This window comes from Scleropages formosus, chromosome 3 (assembly GCF_900964775.1).
Source record: "Scleropages formosus chromosome 3, fSclFor1.1, whole genome shotgun sequence".
Taxonomy (NCBI): Eukaryota; Metazoa; Chordata; class Actinopteri; order Osteoglossiformes; family Osteoglossidae; genus Scleropages; species Scleropages formosus.
The window spans coordinates 32,497,885-32,518,604 of NC_041808.1; the positions used below are offsets into that span (position 1 = coordinate 32,497,885).

The window sequence follows — 20,720 nt, forward strand, 5'->3', positions numbered from 1 at the left end:
AAAACAGTGACGCTCCACCATGCTTTACAGAGGCTTGCGGCGCCCCCAACTGACCAGGCTCTCAAACAGCAAGAGAAAGAAGCCGCAGCCATTGGAGATGGTCTCAGAAAATGAATCCCTTATTATGATTCTTACTAATAAAATTTACAGTAAAGGTATTCTATCCAGGAATACATCTGCTTAATACCGAACTAATGATAAAATGATAAAATCATGAAAATAACTAGTAAAATGATACAGTACAACATGAACTTTAAAAATCCGAACATAACTACAGCACCAGTGAAACATTAAAGAACTAACAAAAAGGCCGCAGCTGAGAAAGGCGCCGAACTGCGGCGCCGACCACGAAAAGTTAAAAACACGTGTCTTCAATGTCGTGTGACGCCGTTTGAAGAAGTCTCGCGATATCTCGCGATGTGGGAATTCAGTGGCGGCTCTCCGCCCCTTCAGTCCTTCGGACTTCTCGTTGACGTCTGAATGAAAATTGGCTGGTTGACCGCCGAAAAAGCGGGAAAACATGGCTTCGGCTTTGCGGCAGTTGGTCAATAATGTTCACAAACTTTCGGTTCAAGGTAGGTGTACAGTGGAGACTGAAATCGATTCGATTCCTTCGCGATCAGCGATGCGATGGATGTTAGCGCGAGTGTTGGTTGCAAATCGTCAGCGGTCAGCGACTAACATATTTTTTTTTTTTTTTAAACTTTTCAATTTGCTTGACTGGCGCACATTCCTGGCGGTATTTAAATTGGCTTTTTATTTTAAAACCCGTTTCATTAAAAACTAGCACTTACGCTGTTGGGTAATTCACTTTTTTGTTTTCCTCGAGAATATGCTTCGAGGGCATGTTGGCAGGTAGTCACGCCCTAACTCGCTTGTGATTGGTTGTGGCCGATCAGCGACTTCTTTTATTGGCTGTGGTGGTTGTCAGTATTTCTAGTAGCCGCACCAGAAAAACAATCATTATTCCCAGTAGCAGTTTCCTGTGACGGTAAGAAATGTGTTCAGATCCTTAGAGCATAAAATAAATTTCACAGACAATACTTCACTGTTGCATAACAGTTATTGTTTCCTACTTCTTAGTTTACTACTGTTAGCCACATAATAATAGTTATGTAATAACTAGTAATAATAGTAATAATTCACTGCAGTACATTACAGTACATATGACATATGTTTGTGTAAAAAGGCAGTCAGCTGGAGTCAACTCTACTTCTGTCTTAGTGATGGAATATCATAACCCCTGATTTCCTGAAAAAGAGATCCATCATAGTATACACTTCATGGTTTCTGCACGGTCATATTTAAGTCACGCAACTCAACATATGTGTGTATCTTACTTTGGATAATGGATGAAAAGCTTTGGTGTTTAACAGCTGATCACCACCGTCAGAATTGTTTAAAATAACTCCTTGGCTTCATCCCCCTATTGTTTTCCTAATTTCAGTACAAGTGTTTTATTATTAACCTTTATTTAGTTCATTTCTTCATCCAAAAGGACTTGCATGGTTACATAACTCTGGACTGATTGACACTATAATAATAATATTACCTGCAAAAATTAAAGGTTTTGTGTGTTTGTGAATTTGGTTGTTTTAACTTACAAAGTGGTTTATCCCTTGGTCCTGCAGGTCAGATGACGCAGCTCTGTGAACTCATCAACAAGAGTGGGGAAATTGCTGGCCGAAAAAGCTGTCTCATCTGGACGCAGTGCAGGGGGCCTTGGACATTCAGGCGCATTCCTTAGGGGTTTTGGCAGTGCTGTGAGTGCTCCTAGGACCAAGAGGCAGGGTACTAAACTGAAGATCGTATTCCACTGGTTTTCCACTGCGCATTTTCAGGTTTTTATATAAGCTTTAAAATGCTGACCGCCTCAGTGTCGAGGGGGATGGTGCGAAATACTAAGTTTATTTGGACGTGTAATTGGCTCGGTAGTGAAACCTACCCAGTCCAACACATTAATTTCAGGATTGAAAACCACTACTTTTACAGAGCCTTCACTTTGCACCAGGCAATATGACTTGATGTGAAAGTGATGACCTAGGGCTGTGCTGCTCCTGAAGATTTAAGAAGCCCCATGTGGTTGCAGTGTTTGAAAGAGATGACTGAATCCAAATGTAGTTTTACTTCTTCTGAAATTTTTAATTTAAAGGTTTCTGGAACCTTTCAGAATACAGTTAATTTTTGTTTTAAAATTCTTTCTCATTTCTATATTTGTTTTCCATCCCTGACTTTGAAATGCTGTTCTCTCAAGTCCAGCTCTTTATTAGCACTTGTAATGGCGAACACATCCGATTTGCAACCAACACGTGTGAGTATGAACCTTCAGTTTAGAGTTTGAATCGACTGAACTGCAAAAACTTCTCATACTACTGTGATTGTGTCTCTGCTCTTTTCTCCATAGTGGTTAGCCTTAGCCATCAGTTGACAAATACCCTAGTGGAACGAAAACGGCAAAGAACACCCTATAAATTTCCTCTTTGTCATCGTCACTCTGACATTGTGAACCTCATAAGCTAAAACTTTGGTTATGATCATACAGGACAACTGCAATCAAACTGACCAATTCAGCTATAGGCTGTGAAAATCTGCCATCTTCTATGAGGTTTTTTTTGTAGACACATTTTGCCAGGTATAACCTGTAGAATTCCTTCTTTTCTTCTTTTCCACAGCCATTTAGAGGGATTAACATACTCAGGCAGGCAATAGACAAAATGCAGATGAATTCAAATCATCTTACCTCACTTCATGCAGATCTGTGTCGGGTAAGTAGCATATTTAATTTGAGTGAGAAAAAAATGCTTTCATTCCTAGACTAGACATTGAGCTTCTTTTAGAAATCCAGGTTCTACTGCTGTACAAGTCTCAAATGTAGTTTGAATTTATTCACTGTGTTCTTGGTTGTGAAAAAAATCGGTAAAATGGTTCAAGGATCACTTTTGATGAGCGCATCAGCCAACTGGCAAAATGACTAGCACACTGGCAAAGATTACAGTTTGTGTTGAGATCTGATCTTTGCAGTAACCTTGTTCTGTTACATGTGACACTAGACAGCTGTGCTTATTAGCAAAGTGCTTCAAACCCACCCTCCTATATCTAGACTTGGACATGATGGACATCTGTAAGGAGAATGGCACCGATGATAGCAAGCACTTTCTTTGTTACTGCATGATCCACACAGGGTTGAAAAACTTTGAAAGAGAATCGTATTTTTACGAACAGGTACAAGAATGTCCAAACTACCCACTGCCACCAAGTGATACACAGTTTATTTTAGAGCATGCAGAAATTTACCAATTTTTAACACTCACCAAACTGTAAGAAAATCTGTTTCTTTCCTCGTGTCATTAGATCTGCCTGTGTAATAATTGTCATGGTCGTTTCAATGGAAGCTTCTTGGAAGTCTAATGGCATATATGTGAAACATATATATAATATGTGCACGTTGCTGTGTATTGTCATATGTGACATGTTGGTTTCTCTTTTCAGGCTATAACTACTCCAGCCATGGCCGTCAGTCGCATTATGCTAGCACATTCTGGTATCCCTGATTTTGGATGGAAAGTACAGCAGCTTCCCAAATATAGATCCCAGGTTGTGGGGCGATTTATTAAGGCGAATTGACAAATAATTTTGCATCGAAAATTTTGTTTTAATGGGAAGGTAAGATCCCAGCCACACTGCATTACTTAAAAAAAATCCAAGTACTTGTGACATGTTTTTTTGTGTACTCATTTGTGCTCATCTGTACTTGTTACAGATGTTCAAGGGTACAGTTCAGTATTATCAGTGTTATTAAAAGGTGAATAATAATAAATGCTACAGACCTGATATGATCAGTAATCATGACAGGAAGTGTCACTGCTGCGGTGTGAACTTGCAGCTCTGCTGTAATTCCAAATTGTACAGTTGTCCCTTTAATAACTGAAAATGTGCTTTTCCCTACCATCCCTCAGCAGTGCCTACTGTGAACTTGCACGGGCGTACACCACAAACGGCCCCGTGGAGCTGCGCAAAGTGGTGACGAGGCATGCAGAGATGTTCATGAAGGACAGCAACATGGGTCTGGTGACATGGTGTCTCTCCTTCCTCTTACAAGAAGAACATCCAGAGTCTAACCAAGGTCAGGGAACAAGCCCGATGCATGCGTAGAGGAACTCTGTCCACTGGAGATAGTAAGAATGATTGGCAGAGTAGTAGTTAAGTACACGGGTGTAACATGAATGTTGCTGTCCAAATTCCAGGAGAGCTCCTGCTATAGCATCCTTAAGTTAGCTATTTATTCTGAATGGCTCCAGTGAATTATTTATCAGTATAAATCGGTAAACATGCAAGGTGCTTCAATAAAAGTTTTAACCAATAATATAGGCAATATGATACTAAGGGCAGTTGGTAGTGTAGTGGTTAAAGCTGCTGCCTTTGGACCCTAAAGTCGCAAGTTTGAATCTCATCTCCGGCTGTATTACCCGTGAGCAAGGTACTTGTCCTGGATTGCCTAAGTAAAAAATTACCCAGCTGTATAAATGGATAAATAATTAAGTAGATTAACATTGTAAGTCGCTTTGGAAAAAAGCATTGGCTAAATTAATAAATATAAAAGTTGACTGGATGATTCCCCATGTGTTTAAAAGAAACAGCTTTAACTTAAGCAGAAATCATTTTTTTTTTTTTTTTTTTTTTGTCTGAAAAAATGTTACACTGATTTTAAATTGTGGCAATGTATCATAACTCTCAGGGGAAATCTATGCAAAAACTACGGAAAGGAATTAGGAATTGGAGAAGAAATCCCACATTTGTTATATAACTCAACAATTCAAGCACCCAAGAAGCTAAAACTGATAATATATAATTTACCTTCTCTCCCCTCTCAGACATTTTCAATGCTGTCTTTATAGGACATCTCAAGTACAGTTGTCCACTCCCCAACAAGCGTGAAAGTACGTCTTACACATGGTAAGAGTATCACTTAAATTGGACAGAAACCAAGACTAGACTTTGACACGTTAATATACGTGTGGTTTGAGAAAAGTGTATTTGTGTTCTTGTTACTTACGATGTATACTATAGCCTGAATTTATAGTTCAATCAGAATTTTAATGAAAGCTGGAAAAGTTTTAGTTTTTTTTTTTTTTTTTTTTTTAAAAGAAGGATTTTGCTCTTCATCTGATTTAAATTCAAATTCATTCTGGTGCTCTTACAGACAGAAGATGGTTAAGATTTATGCCAGTATCAACCAGAAAAATAGTTATGGTCAATTTCTGTGACAACCCAGAGAAATACAGTATCCCTCAATGCTCCGCAGAATTGACCAAGAGGTAGGAAACTATTCAAAACATTCTGGTCAGTTGTACAGTGGCTCTCATGTTAATACTGTGGTATTTGGAATCAGGTACAAAGTATTGTTTTACCTTTAAAGCTAGCAGGTCACTGCAATTGCATATTAGAAAATGTTTTTTTTTCCTTTATTTCCCCTCAAATGAATCCTTTTGAGTTGAGTGAAATCTGGCTGTCTGCACTTACATATGCTAGAATATTTATAGGGAAGTGGTTGAGGTCTTCCATCAGCCAGGCAGTTTTACAGTATTAATTTTATATGGCTTTTCAAGCTTAATTTTGACACAGATGAGATCTGATAGACACAGACCATAGCTGTGCCTTTTCCAGAGGTATTAAGTTAATTTGAACTGATATTTATTGCACTTTCACCCAGCCTCTTTGTTGAGACTCAAAGATCCTTTCAACAGTTGTGTGTAAAGTTGAACTGAAGAGCTGGATTTCACCATGCAAGTTCTTATTTTGTACAGATACTGAAGGGTATAGAACTGGATGACAGGCTAAAGACCGTGGATCAAGAGATCACAGTAAACCCACAGTTTATACAGAAGGTATGATGCCATGTTTCCTTGTTAGCGTTTGTCGTAACGTTTAGCAGTCCAAACTCTGATGACAGCAGGATGAATTCTCTCAGTGAGTTTGTTTTATCTCAAAGAATTATTTTATTATGTGTTTGTTCAGCAATGACTAATCTGAAACAGCTTGCAGACATTATGCTACTTACATATTGGTTCAGAATTTGTACTGAATTGCAGTACAAAGGACTCATTCTAGAGGCTTTAGTCCTGAAACAAGAAATAATGCTTGTGTAGCCTTTGCAGGTACTGCTACATTTTACATTTTTGGATTTCAGAGTACGGGATCGCAGGATGACGATGTTGGAAGCAAGACGTCCAGCTTCCCCTGAAGTCTGTGGCAGAATTCGGTGCCTCAAATCAGGTTCTTGTGAGAAGTTTATTCCAAATATTAAAAAAAAAAAAAAAAAAAGGAAAAAAACATAAGACTAAGCATGAACTCAATTTGAGATTATTTTTTGATTTCATGCAAGTCTGGAGTAAGAACATTCCTTCATCAGTTTGGAAGATCATTGTTCTGTTAACAAAAATAAAAACTGGAAGTCTGTTGTATTAAAATACAAATCCAGTCATATGCCTATAATGTTGTTTTATATGAATGCAGCGAGCTTTGTTCTACACGTGGGAGAAGTGCAATAACGAGTCAAACCACTAGATGTCGCCCTTAATTTATGAATGAACTGCGAAACCTGAATTTTAATACAGATTGGCGCCTTAATTACCAACATTTTTGTTTAGCAAACATTTGAATCTCGGAAAATGTTCCTATTTGCTGTGCCACCTCCCTCGTACTGGGTGCCCGACAAGACTGGAAAATGGAGTGTATTGATGACACATGGGTTAGTTATGCATGTTTAAAGCGATGCGTGTTTTGCTCGTAAATCGAGATGATTTTCGCTGCACTGACGGGAATCAACTAAAATGAATAATTTTGCTCCTTGGTGGGATTTGGGTAGGCGCCGCCACAACAGTTTCGCTTCCGTTTGTAGTACAGTTGTCACTTTAAGGTGCCAAACCGTGCTTGCGTGGCACTTCCCAGCCTACACTTCTTTGCCTTCCAACTTCTCAGGTGCGCCAGAGCCAGTGTGCAGCAGCGCGAGCTCTTGGCACGCCCAGGGGCATTGTTGTGAGGGCCGCGAGCTCGGCGTACGGGGAACCGGGGACGCCACTGGAATCGGAAGTGACGCACACCGCTGCAACATTCAGGAACTTGAAGAAATAAACAAGCCAGAAAGGGCGAATTAGTGGGGAACGGCTTCCTCCTCGTCACACCGGGTGGTGCGGTTGCAGCGCTAAGTTATCTTATGGTCAAAAGTGCCAGAATCGTATCGAATAAATTATTTTTTCTTTCTTTCAACCACTCACTCGTCGGATCTACTGGTGGCTCTCACTGAAAGCAGACCAGTTCGGCTGTATTGACACCGCCAGCTCGTATTTCCACTTCGTCCAATCGGAGCGCTGCAAGGATGAAGGACCGCCCACTTTTGCGGAAAGGCTTTTAGCGCAGCCAATTGTAGCCGTAGATTTACCGCACATGGGCGTGTCCATGACGGGAAACGACTCCCACGCGAGTCGATAGATGGTTGGATACTTTCGTGCCTTTGCAAATCTGAGCGAGCGCAGGGCGGGCCTTGCAGGGCTCGCAGTGTTCCGTCGGGTTCCTTCGCCGACTATTAAGAAATCTAACCATAATAATAATAAATAATAGTAATAATAATAGGGAAAGTGGAAGAACGAGCGCGACGGACGGAGAGGAGGACATTTACAGGGACACGCTGAGACTGGCCTAAATAGAGGCGCGGATGGTCCGCGTGCGGCGAATTCAGCCTGGATTGAGCCCCGGCTGCGTTCATTTCAAAGCGGAGTCGTGCCTGTGCGGCTAAGCTAGCTAATTCCCCGCACGGCTGTCTGGGAGGAGTGCGGCTGCCGGCCGAGGAGCTCCGCTGGATGTCCTTTCTGTCATGAGTCCGGCCGGGTGCTCCCATGTGAGCGGCTTCAAGGTGGACAATTGGAAGCAGAACCTCCGGGTTATTTACCAGTGCTTTGTGTGGAGCGGCACCGCCGAGACCAGGAGGCGCAAGGTAAAAAAAAAAAAAAAAAAAGGCAAAGGGAAGAGAAAACAAAAAACCAAAGGGAATCCCAGATCTGAAGCAACAAAAATGTTCATGCGTTCATGTAAGCTCCGCAGTTTGAAGCACAGCACAGACACACAGACAGTCCACACTCGGGCTAGTAATATGATAGAGCTCGCTGGTGGCTAATGCGGTTAGCCGGATGGGCAGAGCCGTGCCGAGCCGAGCGGGAGCGGCGGGGCTCTGAATGGATGTGAACATGTGTGAATCTGAATGCGCGCTGAGTAATGTGTGGACGAACGCGGACACTGTGACTGTCAGTGCCTGACGGGCTCCCTCACATCATGTGTGCACTTTACGCGCGAATCCTCCGGATAGACGGATATTCTCCCTCCCACCCTCCTCCCAGCACGACGCGATGCTTCAACTTGACGTCCCCTGGAATAACTGCAGTCCGCTGCCAAGTGTGCCGCCGATGCTCGTTCTGTCGCGTCTGACTCTGAGCACGGAGAGTCAGTGACCGGCTGCAGTGCGGTAAACGGACTCGAAGCGGCGAGTCCTCGCGCGGCACGTAACGCGGTTCGAGCAGCTCAGCTGCAGCTTCAATCTCGCTCGTGTTCGTCCCCGCCGCCTGCGGTTGGTATTTTAAAGACGGAAACGCACCTAATCGTGTCGTTGGGCAGCCAGTTGGTCGTCAATCTCATTTAATGACCGTCTGGACGCGGTTCCAACGACATTGTTTTCTGAGCGACGCGGTATCGTATCTTTTAATCCGTGTCGTGTGTCGCCCGGACCGCTTGTTTCAAGCGGAACGTCGCCGCCACATCTAGTAACACACTCGTTCCCTGTCCTCGACTCCTTTTCCCCTAAAGCGAACCAGTTTACGTTTTTTTTCTTTTCTGTTTCTTTAAACAATACGGAAAGGGAACGAGTGCTGCGAGCTGGCAGCCGGACGGTGACCGCCGTGTGTCTCTGTCTGCACCGCCGCGTTGTGTTACGGACGGTCTGAGGAGGCGGCAGGAGAACGAGGCTCGTCCGCCGCTCGTGCTCCGAGTCGCGCGCCCACGCTGCGGGAGAGGCACGCGCGCGCCGCCGCCCTCCTCCTCACACACCGGTCCATTCAGGGAGGGGTGTGCGCGCGGGGACACGCCGGAGTCCGCACACTACATTGTGTGTGTGTGTGTGCGGAGGGGGGGGGTGTTAGACCATCTGCGCTCGTTCCGCCCCCGCACTATGACACAGTGAGCCGAGGAGGCGAGTCCGTCTTCCTCCTTTGTGTGCGCGAGATAAGTGCTTTTAAACGCGTCATTGTCGGGAAACTTGAGTGTTTTCAGACGCACTTCGTCGCGTTCCACGCTCCTTCGTTGGCACGCGTACGTAAAAGCAGCAGGTGCCGCACCTCGGCTGCGCTTCGTTCGCGTACGAAACCCACGTGACACTTGTCACGTGTGGGTTGGGGGCCAGAAGTACTGTTAAGGTGCTCGGTGGACTTGTACGGAAACGCTGTGGACACGTGACGCTCGGCTGGACGTTGGGGGGGGGGGGGGCCACGTGCGCCCTTGTCACACCTGTGTTTCCTATTGATTTTGGTACTAATGTTAATCATGAGCTGTTTAAATGCCCCCCCAATGCCTATGCTTTGTGGTGATGTGAATATTGTTGTCCCCAAACCGTCTTTTTCATGTACCGTGTTTACACTGAGCCCCCAATGTTAAGAACCGCGGTAGATTTTGTAACGGAGCTGTGCGTAAGGCTGCGTCACCATGATGTGTACATGTGTGCGCGCAGTTGGAGGAACCCCAATGCTTCACGCCTGTCGTACGTTTCTATTTCGCCGTCCACCGAGTAGGCGCTTCCGAAAGGTGCGGGATGGGTGGTGGTGCCGAGTCGAAACGCCTCTCGGCGCTGTGATGTGTATAGAACTTCGCCCTCGGAAACACGCAACACTCAACTTAGACACCCCCCCCCCCCCCCCCCCGCCTTCGTAACAGCATCTCTGTGTGAACGCTGTCCGGCAGGTGATCCCCAGCTCTGACGGCACTGTGGATGTGCAGCTGGACGTCCAGGCAGATCGGGTGGCTTCAAACCACAGAGTTTGGATGGGTGTTCCCGTTACCTGTTAATAGAGTATTAATAGTCATGTTAAAGCTGACAAATCCCATCCGATCCTTGGCTCCCAAAGGCTGGAACCCCCTTTTTGAGTGGACGTTACTGTTCTCGTCCCTGCGACGCCATTGCTGTGTGGACAGAGAAATATTTGGACCCCCCAATCACTAGGCCCCTTATCGTGTGGCGCAATTGGCCACCCAAATGCACCGATGCCCCGTCACATCGCCGCTCCATCACGGGCAGCAGGTGGCGTAGCGGCTAGAACTGCCGCCTTGCATAAGGACCCAGGTTCAAATCCCACCTTTGCTGCAGTGCCCTTCAGTACGGTACTTGCTCCGGTGGAAAATACCCAGGTACATAAATGTGCAAATCACCGTATCTCAAGTGTGAGACGCTTTAGGGGAAAGTGTCCGCTGCGTAAATCAATGTTTTTAAAAAAAGCTTCTGCTTTCTGTTCTTGCTGGTGCTTTTTGGGAAGCAAGCAGGAGCAGCGGCTCTTCCGCAAAGGTCACGCTGTGTGACTTGCGCACGTGAGGACCGAAGGCCGTAGCGCCATCGTACCTGAGCCCAGCTGAGATTCGATGCCACTCTGAACATCGGGGGTGCCGGACGCACCTGTTGAGGCTCTACTGGGCTTTACAGCTCTTACCGCAGGGCGCAGTCGGAGGGTTTTGGACCTCGCCTGCTCCAGCTGTTAGCCTCTCCATCGGCGCGTTCCGTGATTCCTCGTACCGTCAAAGCCTCTGTGTGATAAACAAATCGCTTTGAGGGCTCAACTGTTGACACCCCCAGGTGCGTGTTTTGATGTCTCCGCCATGACACGCGCATTAATTACCCCCGCCGAAGCTGATGTGGGACGTGCGGCGGGAGGCAAGCGCCGCGTGCGTCTGCCTTTTGTATCGCATCAAGCAGTAGAAATGTCTTGACTGCGATGAATTCCACCGATGCATCTTGTTTTGCTTTCTGAACGTGGGTAGCATTGTATCCTCACAAAGGCCGTATTGAACCCGTGAACGTCTGAGGAAGTTCTACTCCGTAGGTGTTCAGCGCGGGGGTAAGAAAGTGACGTGTAAATAACGCTGTGCGTCATGAGTAGCGATAACCTGCGTTGTGTCACTCGGGAATCAAAGCTGCTGTGGTCCAGCAATTTATTTATTTATTTATGGTTGGGGAGGGTCAGTAATTGAATGATGTGTCCCACCAAAAGTAGGAATATATGCTGAACACAGGTCTCCCCAAGAATAACCTCTCTGTTGGCATGCCTGCTTCGGAGCAGACGATCCCCGGTTGGCCGGAAGGGGACAGGGCACGCTGACGTCCGAGCGCTCCCTCGACCTGCGCGGCGGCGGTGGCCGAGTTCGGGGATGACGGTTACTGGCAGTTAGTACTTGATGCCATCTGGTGACCTGCGTTGTGATGCGTCTATATGTGTGTTAAGAAGTTCAAGCATGGCAACCCAGCCTGCGAAAGCAGCGTGAGAGCTGTCTGAGAACACACACACACACACACAGAGAGAGACTGAAACCGCTTGTCCCAAGCGGGGCCGCGGCGAGCCGAAGCGTAACATGGCGCAAGACCGGAGGGGGAGGGGACACACCCAGGACGGGACGCCATTCCCTCGCAAGGCACCCCAAGCGGGACTCGAACCCCAGACCCGCCACCTGACCAAACCCGCTACGCCCCCACGCCCTCCCCTGTCCAAGAACTGTTACGAGCAAAATAAACGGAAATAAGTAGTGGAAGTAAGTGAATGAGGAAGGGGGAAAATGAGAGGTAATAGGGAGCGGAGCCTCTAAGCTTCTGGCAGGATGGGGGAAGGAAATGCCTTGCGTCTGCGAAGCTTTTTATTCCATAGCTTTGGTTGCTTTGGAGTCGTCGGTCAAGGTGTCTTCGTTTGGGCTTCTCAACTCAGTGACCCCGGTGACCCACCCGAGCTCTCGGACGGTTGATCATTTGGACTCGGCGCTCCTCAGACTCCCTCGATGATACCTGGTACGTGTGCTTTGGTGAATGAGATGTCTTGTGAGGTGCTTCCCCCCCCCAGCTCGTGCGGCGAGGCTCGCCGGACTCTTGGGCCGCAGTTGAACAACCTGCTCTACCAGCGAGGTGCCTTGGCTTCTTAACCCCTCTGCGCTTCCGGGGTGCCCGCGGATGTGTGTCCTTGGAGATCGCGGCGAAAGAGCAGCCGATGGAGTTTTACCTCTCGGCCGGGCTTTTCGCAGGTGTGCGGCAAACGAGCCGGCTCCGTCGTCCTCCCCCGTTTCACAACCCGCTGACTGTTTTTTACAGCACAGGACTGATCGCGTTCACGGCAGCATCCTCTACTGCTGCTCTTCCGCTTTGCCCCACGATATAGTTTGCGCATCGGCGGTTGGACGTGGTCGATAAGCTCAGTTCTTTTTTCATTATTATTATTTTTTGTAACCCTGGGATTGACAGCATTTTAATAACATCTCCTTCGCCGTTCTCTGGAAAATTCCGAAGCGCTGGCGGCTGTCTTGACGTGCTGAGAGCAAAGTTAAAGGGCCGCTGTATTTACGATCACTGCGTTGTTGCTTCATACATCCCAGTTTACAAGGAACGGCGCATCTCCTCTGCATGCAAATCTTTACGCTCCCAGTAGTCCGATTGCTTCCGATTTCCCCTGTATAGATGTGCAAGCGTTCGGCTTCTTCCCCGGCGACTAATCTGAAAGAGCCCGTGTCGTCATACGAATCCTGTCCGTCGTAAGTCGACTGATTGAGTTTGTATTTGTTACAACATCCTAGTGCCTTAACGTCGCTCGCGATTCTTTCCTCTTATCGCACGCGTCGCAGTGTGTGTTTGTGTAGGGCCGTGCTATTATTGACGGTAACCGCACTGAAAGGAACTGCACGTTTAATGACGCCATTATGTTTGCAGTGAAAATAAAGCCAGCTAGAGGTTCGGCACCGGCGTTGAGATCTTTAACAAATGCGACTTGAGCGAAATTGCTACCTGTTAATTTGAGCCTTAAAATCGTAGCCAATTATGTTTTAAAAGCGCTCGCTTGTATGACTCATCTAATTGCGTTGTGACATCCCATTGTTTCCCTTAACGATCCCCTTTATTTTCATTAATTAACAATGGATAAACAATCTGCTTCGCAACGTACGGTAATTGCCAGCTAATCATGTATTGCGTTTAAATCTGCGTCGTAGTAATTGTTTAATTCTATTGCCTGCAGTCTGATTGAGCCCATTGTATTATTTATTTTGTTGCTTAGATGCTCTTTCGCAATGGGGGGAGGGGTAATAGAGGTAAATGTTTTACTGAAACAGTGTGGGTTAAGTACCCTGTCTAAGAGTAGAGCCTCTGAGCGTTTACATGTACGTGTATTTATTTAGCAGATGCTTTTCTCCAAAGCGACTTCCAATGAACTTTCTGTAGTGTTATGAGCCCACACACCTTATTCACCAGGGTGACTTACACTGCTAGATACACTACTGACAATGGGTCACTTATCCATACATCAGTGGAACACACTCTGTCACTTACACACTATGGGTTAACCTCAACAGCATGTCTTTGGAGTGTGGGAGGAAACCAGAGCACACAGAGAACATGCAAACTCCACACAGACTGAGCGGGGATCGAACCCACGTCCTCTCCCACCACCCAGACGCTGCGAGACAGCAGCGTTGCTCGCTGTGCCACCGTGCAGCTTACACATCCGAACAAACCGTGCGGTTTCATCCTCGTGAAAATGAACAGGAATGAAGGAGCCCGAAGTTGACCCTCCGTGGTCTGGAATATGTGTATTTTACCCGAGACGTAAAGGGTGCCTTTCTGTTTTCGGAGCAGAACTGGATTTCTCCTGGTCACGTCACGAAAAGCCTGCGTGGTGCCTTTTGTTCCGACCGGTTGAAATGCCCTGATTGGTCGAGCTAGTCCACGATTTACCACATACGCATTTTTACTCTCGTTCCCCACACGTTGGGGAATGAATTATGTTTACCGTTAAAGGTTTGAAGCAAAAGCCGACCTACGGACAGGCCTTCCTCGGACGAGTTTGGAGACCCCTGTTGTCAGCTAAGGAAGCGATACCTACTGCAGCGGACAAGAACTTTTTTCCCGGTGACTGTAACTTATTTTGAGCCCTCGGCAAACGATGGGGAGCGCTGGCACCGCGTGCAAGTCAGGCCTTGTCAATGCCAAGGCGCCTTGTCGCGGTTTTCCTTCGCCAAAACGAAGGACTCCACGTCCCAGGAGTTTCATACCCCTCTTTGTGCCCCTCTGCGGTTCCGCTTAAGGTCCGGAACGTCTTTCCGGGTAACGTCTTCGACCGCGTATCTTGATCGTTACCGCAAATTGCACGTAAGGCCAAGTCGGCCTGCGGGGCTTGTGATTTCACACGGGTTCTTATCCAGTTACGACACACCGTCGCCGGATGATGTAAGCAGCATGCGGTCCTTCTGAGCCTGGAACCCGGCACCAAGGTCAACGGACAAGGGAGGTATTTCGCTGAACCCGATAATCCCGTTACTAGACGTGCATTTTGTAAACGTGTGCAAAAGTCACCGTCGCCACATGAGAACCGTCCATTTTTTGCGCTCGCCTTGACTTTTTGTAAATATGGAGCGGTGCCTCTGTAATCGCATTACACCCCCGTTCCGTACCCAGCGCACGTGAGCGTCCCTTTCGGCTTCTCGCGTCCTTTACCCTCTTCCTCGTGCCGCTCTCGCTCCCGGGCTGGCCCGCTTCCTCGCGATCTCCCTCCCTGTCCCACGTCTCCGCCCGGTTGGGCCGAAGGGCTGCGACTCCCTGCCTGCCTTCCTTTTGGAATATGTCCGCCCGGTGGATTTCAAAATGAAATGGCGCAACTAAGCAGCGCGCCGTCGGAGAAAACAAACGCTCCGAGAGCTTCTGTCCAAGGGCTCTCCTAATGAGGATAAAATTCTTGGCTAATTGCGCTGCCCCCCCACCCCCCGGATCCAGCGTGTTGTACTGTATTGCCATGAGACTCCGAAGCTGGCACTGAAACTGGGTGGCCGCGCTTGCCAGCGGTGTGTGACAGGATCATGTGCTCTGGGGCTGCAGTGGAGGGAGGGAATCATAGAGACATCCCATAGTGGGGAAGGTGAACGAAGCATCTCCCGTCCTCTTTGCGCGCCGGAGATGCGCAGCCTTTGAATAAGCGAAAAAGCGGGCGTGAAAATCTGGAGAAGTGACTCAACTCTGTCTTTGGGATGGTAGTCGGGGGTGAGGCGTGGAGGCGAGGTGTGCGTGCGAGTGCTGGGCTGCGCACGCTTTCTGCGGAGAGCGCTCTCTCGCAAAGACTGCGTGGGTCTCACGTTTTCCAGAAAGGTATTCATAATTTATAGCTGTATGAATGGTTAAACAGGCTGAGCTCTGACTTCAAAATGAATGGATGTCATGTATATTTATATTGCATGCACTTGTATTTCTTTATGCATATTCATTACAATGTCTTTCGGTTTTTCTCTTTTTTTTTTTTTTTTTTTGCTAGACTCTTGATAAATGTCAAAGTAGTTAAGGAAGAGCGAAAGCGCGAGAATCCGGGGGTCGATATCTTTTGATGATGATGAGATCCAGCGGATGAAAGCGGAGGGTAACGTCAGCGTGTTTAACGTCGAAGAGGTTGCAGAGAAGCTTTGATTTTAAGTGATGAAATTAACAAAAAATAAGGTCAACGCGGCCCAATTGGCCCTGACAGCCGAGGCGCTAATCAGGGCCGCCGCTCTCCCTCCTCGGGTTCGGATCGCAAGCAATCGGCTGTGATGCCGCAGCTCTGTCCGCCCACCGCTGCCACAGCACCTTTTGATGACGCAAGCGGAGAGAGACGAGCGCGAGGAAGCCGGGCTGGAAGGAGAGAGCTGTTGGTGCGCTTCAAGAAGCTGCGGTTCTGCTCGAGAGGCAGCCCTGAGCGACATGGATGCACATGTGGACACCAAGCTGACCTCTTCCGGTCGAGCGCACGCCGAATGGGGGGGGATTCGAAGACCCTGGAACAGCTGCGCTTGGCTGATCCTGGGCTCCGCAGTCTGTGCCCACTTGAGCACCACCAAAGCCACGCTTCGCCGGAAGCCATTCGAAGCTTTCGGTTCTGTGTGGTCCTCTCGTGTTTTTAGTGCCCCTGCGTATCCTCCTGCTTTCCTACACGTTTTCTGCAGCCTGTAATTGAGGTTTATTTCTGGTGTTTTTCAGCACCGGTCCTCGTAGCCGTCAGCAGCCATCCAAACGACTGCAGCTCGTTCCTCGCCTCGGCGATCCCGTCCTTCCCGATCGGTCCCGCCCCAGAGGCTCTCCGCATCTCCTTCATCTGAGCGGGCCTGCGGGCGCCGTTCCGTATCGGCGTCCCAGCCCAAACAAACAGAATGGGCCCCGGGCGCAAGTGTCTGCCAGCCCGAGTGTTGGGCGTTGTCAAAGGGCGCCCTACCCCAGACGTGCTTCACAGCTGTTAGTTTACTTTTATTTAGCTGCGCCTTTTCTTCTAAAATCACTGAAAATATCAGGCCGCTTAGAACGACTTATCCATTTATGCAGCTGGCTAATTTTCTTTATCGTTTCAGGGTAAGAGACGGGATTCGGACCTGGGACTTGTAGCGCAAGGCAGCAGCCCTAACTGCTGTCCCACACAGCTGAAATGTGGAAATGCAAGGTTTCCCTCCGCTTACAGGCCTATTGTGTTTTGAAAAATGGTTTGCATTTGCAAACAGTACATCCAGTGTAGTTCAGTGCGTTATTTAAATTAGAAGTTACCAAGGCGGGGGGGTCGTGGTGGCATGGCGGGTTTAGCCGGTGCCCGCTGTGCGGCTGGTCCGGGGTTCGAGTCTTGCTTGGGGCGCCTTGCGATGGACTGGTGTCCTGTCCAGGGTGTGGCTCCTCCGCCCCGTTTCGGGGATGGGCTCCGGTTTGCCGCGACCCCGCTCAGGAAAAGCGATTGTACACGTTGGTTGGTTGGTTACCAAGGTAAAGTGGGGGTAACATCGCAAGCTCTAGCGTAAAAATCCCTGCATTGCTATCAATGGGTCAAACTAAACGTTGAATATTTGCCCCAAAATTCCCCTTTTTGGCAGCCCAAGTTATATTTGGGATAATGGTCAACATGACTATTTCCTATCAAGAAGGTGGTTTCTAAGGGCAAGAGGAACGAAAGCGGTTTGCTGGTGCCTTCCTCCGTGCACTTGGTGGATGCAGACATGGGGTAGAACTTGCAAACTCCGCACACCCTTAGCCGGGCTTGATTCCAACCAAGAGAGCAGCTCAGGAGCTGTGAGCGGGGCTGCTTCCGGCTTCCGACTCCCAACTCCACAGCGCTGCCCAAAAGTTGCACGTCGTTTTGGGGGTCGACTTACCCGGCGAATACAGGCCTAAACCTGTATTACACCTCTGATTTTTGGGGGTCCGCTTATACGCCGGCACACACGGCGCATTTAGTAATTTAAAAATGTACCGATTCCGGCAACCCGATAATTGCTTCCGACTCAACAGCACTGTCTGAGAGGCACTGGCTTTGCCTGCTGTTCCACCGTTCCTCCCTAAAATATCCCATGTAATGGGCAAAAGTCCCACTTATGCGAGACCGAAGGGACGTGATGTTGATGTGCGGGGAGCGCAGGCAGGACCTGGATGAGTTCAGGTTGGACCCATGTAGGCCTCCCGCTTGGACCGTGGTAAGGAGGAGGAGGAGGAGGAGGAGGAGGACCCCATACCACCCTCTCCGTTCTTGCTGTCCTACCTTCTCTGTATACTATATCTTTAGACCTCAGGTGTCAGAGACTGATACCACACGGGATTCAGGAAGAAAGGTTCGAGGCGCCAAGGCGAGGTGGGAGACAAAGCTGCTGAGCAGGCATGGAGCTGGCCGCTGCACTGTCCAGCTGGCTCCCCGCCACTCACCCGCCCGGTGTGAGAACGGCCCGGTCGCGGTTACTCGGTGTAATTCTTCTGGTGTTCTTGTCGTAACCGACACCTTCTGTATAGGTGTGGGGTAGTTTGATTTGGCAGCAGGGACGCCAGGAATGCAAAGATTAAGTATTTAGTTTGGAAAAGTGAGAACAATTGCGCATTAATTTGTTTGGGTTAGTTTGGAGATTTTGTTTGTCTTTGGGAACTAGTCACGCAGAACGGCTCGTTTGTTTTTTGTCGTTCTTTTTTTCGGTTGGCCGTTATGTTCGGTCTGTGTACTGCCAGATGTTTAAATTTTATTCTCTTTGTCCAAGATTGTGACCAGGTCTTTCTGCTCTGCTGTTGCGTAGATCCTCTGGCTGCATGGCCTTGCTCCCGTGCGCCGATGGCCGGATCCGGCTGGAGAACGTGTGCCGGACGGCTCGCTGGACCATGTGACGAAGCGGTTAGTCCAGGAAGTGAGGGTTGCACTGTAAACGATGGAGGGCCTGGCCAGCGAGAGGTCTGCAATGTCTTCTGTTTTTGTAGGACACTCGCCTTCCAGCTTATAGGCAACCATTTACATGGAAGTTTATTAATTTAGCAGGGAAACATGCAAAAAGTGCATCACATCAACCCAAGGAGAGACTTGGATGCAGACACATGATCCTTAAGAACAGTATATTTGTTTCATACCGCAGTAACTGCATGTAGGGTTTTTTTGTTATTAGACTGATAACACATGTATTTATCATGCGCTTATGAGATCAGGGAAGGAGTGAGTCTGAAAAGATGAGTTTTGAAACCCTTCTTGAATGTAGAGAGGGATTCAGCAGTTCCGAGTAACAGTGGGAGGTGATTCCACCACATTGGAGCCAGATCCGAAAACCCTTGTGCTTTTGATTTTGGACTTTGCGTGCGTGGAATCAGCAGCCGGGTAGAGGTGGAGTGTAGCAGTCCGGTTGGGGTGTAGCGAGTGATCAGGTCTCGTAGATATTAGGGACTAGATCCGTTGATGGTTTTGTACGCCCTGACCGGAGTCTTGAATTTGATCTGGGCCGCGATACGAAGCCAATGCAGGGAGATGAGGAGGGGTGTTGCATGGGACCACTTCGGTAGGTCAAACACAACTCGTGCAGCAGCATCCTGTGTCAGATGGAGGTGTTTTGAGACCGGAAGACCAGACAGGAGAGAGGACTAGAAGGCCTTTTGCGTTACATCCATGTGTGTTTGCCAGGCCTGAATGCGCTGCTGCTCCGCTGTGGTGTGGCGCGAGTTTGCTTTGCCGTGTTTCGAACTCTCGAGACGTGGCCGCTTCAGTGCCGCTCTTCCCTGCGACTGCAGACTCCCGCCTTCCCGAAAAGTGAAAGCGTGGGACGTTTTTTCTATCGCTCTCTTCGCTGTCGATTCTTATTCATGTTTTGTCCAATGCGACCGACACCGCTAGATACAGCGGCCCACGATCACAGCAGAGTACCCAGGTATTCAAACGATGGGTAAGTTCACATCCGGTTAATCTGAAACGCATGCGTTTGGACTTTAGGAGGGAAGGCGCACAAAGAAAGCACAAACTTTGCATAGATTGTGCAGGGATCAAAGCCACAGCCCAGGAGAGCTTTAAACACCAGCGCTACCCACTCTTCAGTCATGCCAGAGATGGTGAGCTCACCAATTTTTTTTTTTTTTTTTGGTTTCCTCCGATGTGTGTGTGGGGGGGGAACAGGACGGACAGTCGATAGTGTTTAGTGGTTAGAGCTGCTGCCTTTGGATACAAGAGTCGCAGGTTTGAGTCTCAGCTTCAGCTGTAGTACCTCGAGCAAGGTACTTACCCTAAATAGCTTCGGTAAAATGACCCAGCTGTATAAATGAGTGAATAATTGTAGAAAACTTAACGTTAGTTAGTTAGTCCTCATTCGTGTTCAGGTACCGTGTGTGATGAAGTGGACCGTGATAGATTTATAGTTTTACCCTGTATGAGAGGGTATCGTACCGGGCAAGAGGCTGACCTTGTGAGTGCAAGGATTGCCGTCTATGGGAGGTGTTGTGCCCTTGTTTGTATTTGAATTTTTTTTTTTTTTTTTTTTAAAACATCTACATTACATTTATTCATTTAGCAGATGCTTTTCTCCAAAACCACGTACATCTCATAGAAAATACTATTTGTGCATTACCTTAGGAGAAAGAAGCATTGCTGCAGATGTGTGATTCTTAAGTACAGTTACTTTCCTTCATCGTATGCACCGGCATTCATCAACGCAAGTAGTTGCATAAAACTTTACCTGAATATCGCCGATTCCTGATCACCTTACTAATAGTCTTTTTTTTTTTTTTTCCCCCCCCCCCGAGATACATAGAAATATTTATGTTACGTTGCAGGAGTGGCTCTATGAAGGGTCGATCCGAGCGTGATCGTGAACAGTTGCAGCTTATATGAACTTAAGAGATCACGGGCGAAGTGAGGTGATTTTTAAGACCCTTTTTAAATGTGGACAGAGATTCAGCAGTTCTGAGTGAGAGGGGGAGGTCGTCCCATCACAACGGAGCCAGAACCGAGAAGCTTCGTGCTTTACCTTTCGTACATGGGACCACCAAGCGAGCAGAAGTAGATGAACGAAGGGGTCTGGTTTGGGTGTAGCAGATGATCAAGTCTTCTAAACAGCCGGGAGCAGTTCTATTGATGCATTCGTAGGCCATAACCAGGGTCTTAAATTTGATCTGGGTAGCTATAGGAAGCCAGTGCAGAGAAACGAGTAGAGGAGAT

At 47.8% G+C, this 20,720-nt stretch overlaps 1 protein-coding gene and 1 long non-coding RNA gene across 7 annotated transcripts in view; both read left to right on the forward strand.

Moving 5' to 3' along the window:
* The first annotated feature begins 427 nt into the window (after positions 1–427).
* LOC108940758 (uncharacterized) lies at positions 428–6,321 on the forward strand. 4 transcript variants are annotated; one of them, XR_001966585.2, is made up of 9 exons: positions 428–575; positions 1,632–1,791; positions 2,673–2,765; positions 3,490–3,663; positions 3,957–4,123; positions 4,872–4,953; positions 5,201–5,315; positions 5,805–5,885; positions 6,188–6,321. It is a non-coding gene; the product is annotated as an uncharacterized LOC108940758 (long non-coding RNA). The 4 variants fall into 4 exon arrangements; XR_001966589.2 differs by having other exon boundaries at positions 4,896–4,953; XR_001966587.2 differs by having other exon boundaries at positions 3,960–4,123.
* A 1,135-nt stretch (positions 6,322–7,456) lies between these two features.
* Positions 7,457–20,720, forward strand: part of LOC108940983 (ubiquitin carboxyl-terminal hydrolase 22) — a 30,520-nt gene continuing 17,256 nt past the window's right edge. The window contains exon 1 of one of the 3 annotated variants that reach the window (XM_018763404.2): positions 7,457–7,990. In XM_018763404.2, coding sequence (XP_018618920.1) covers positions 7,871–7,990 — 120 coding nt within the window. In that variant the 5' untranslated portion in view covers positions 7,457–7,870. Of the gene's footprint in view, positions 8,085–12,062; positions 12,083–20,720 lie in introns of those variants that run through there. The other 2 variants (XM_029250587.1, XM_029250588.1) reach the window with 2 other exon arrangements.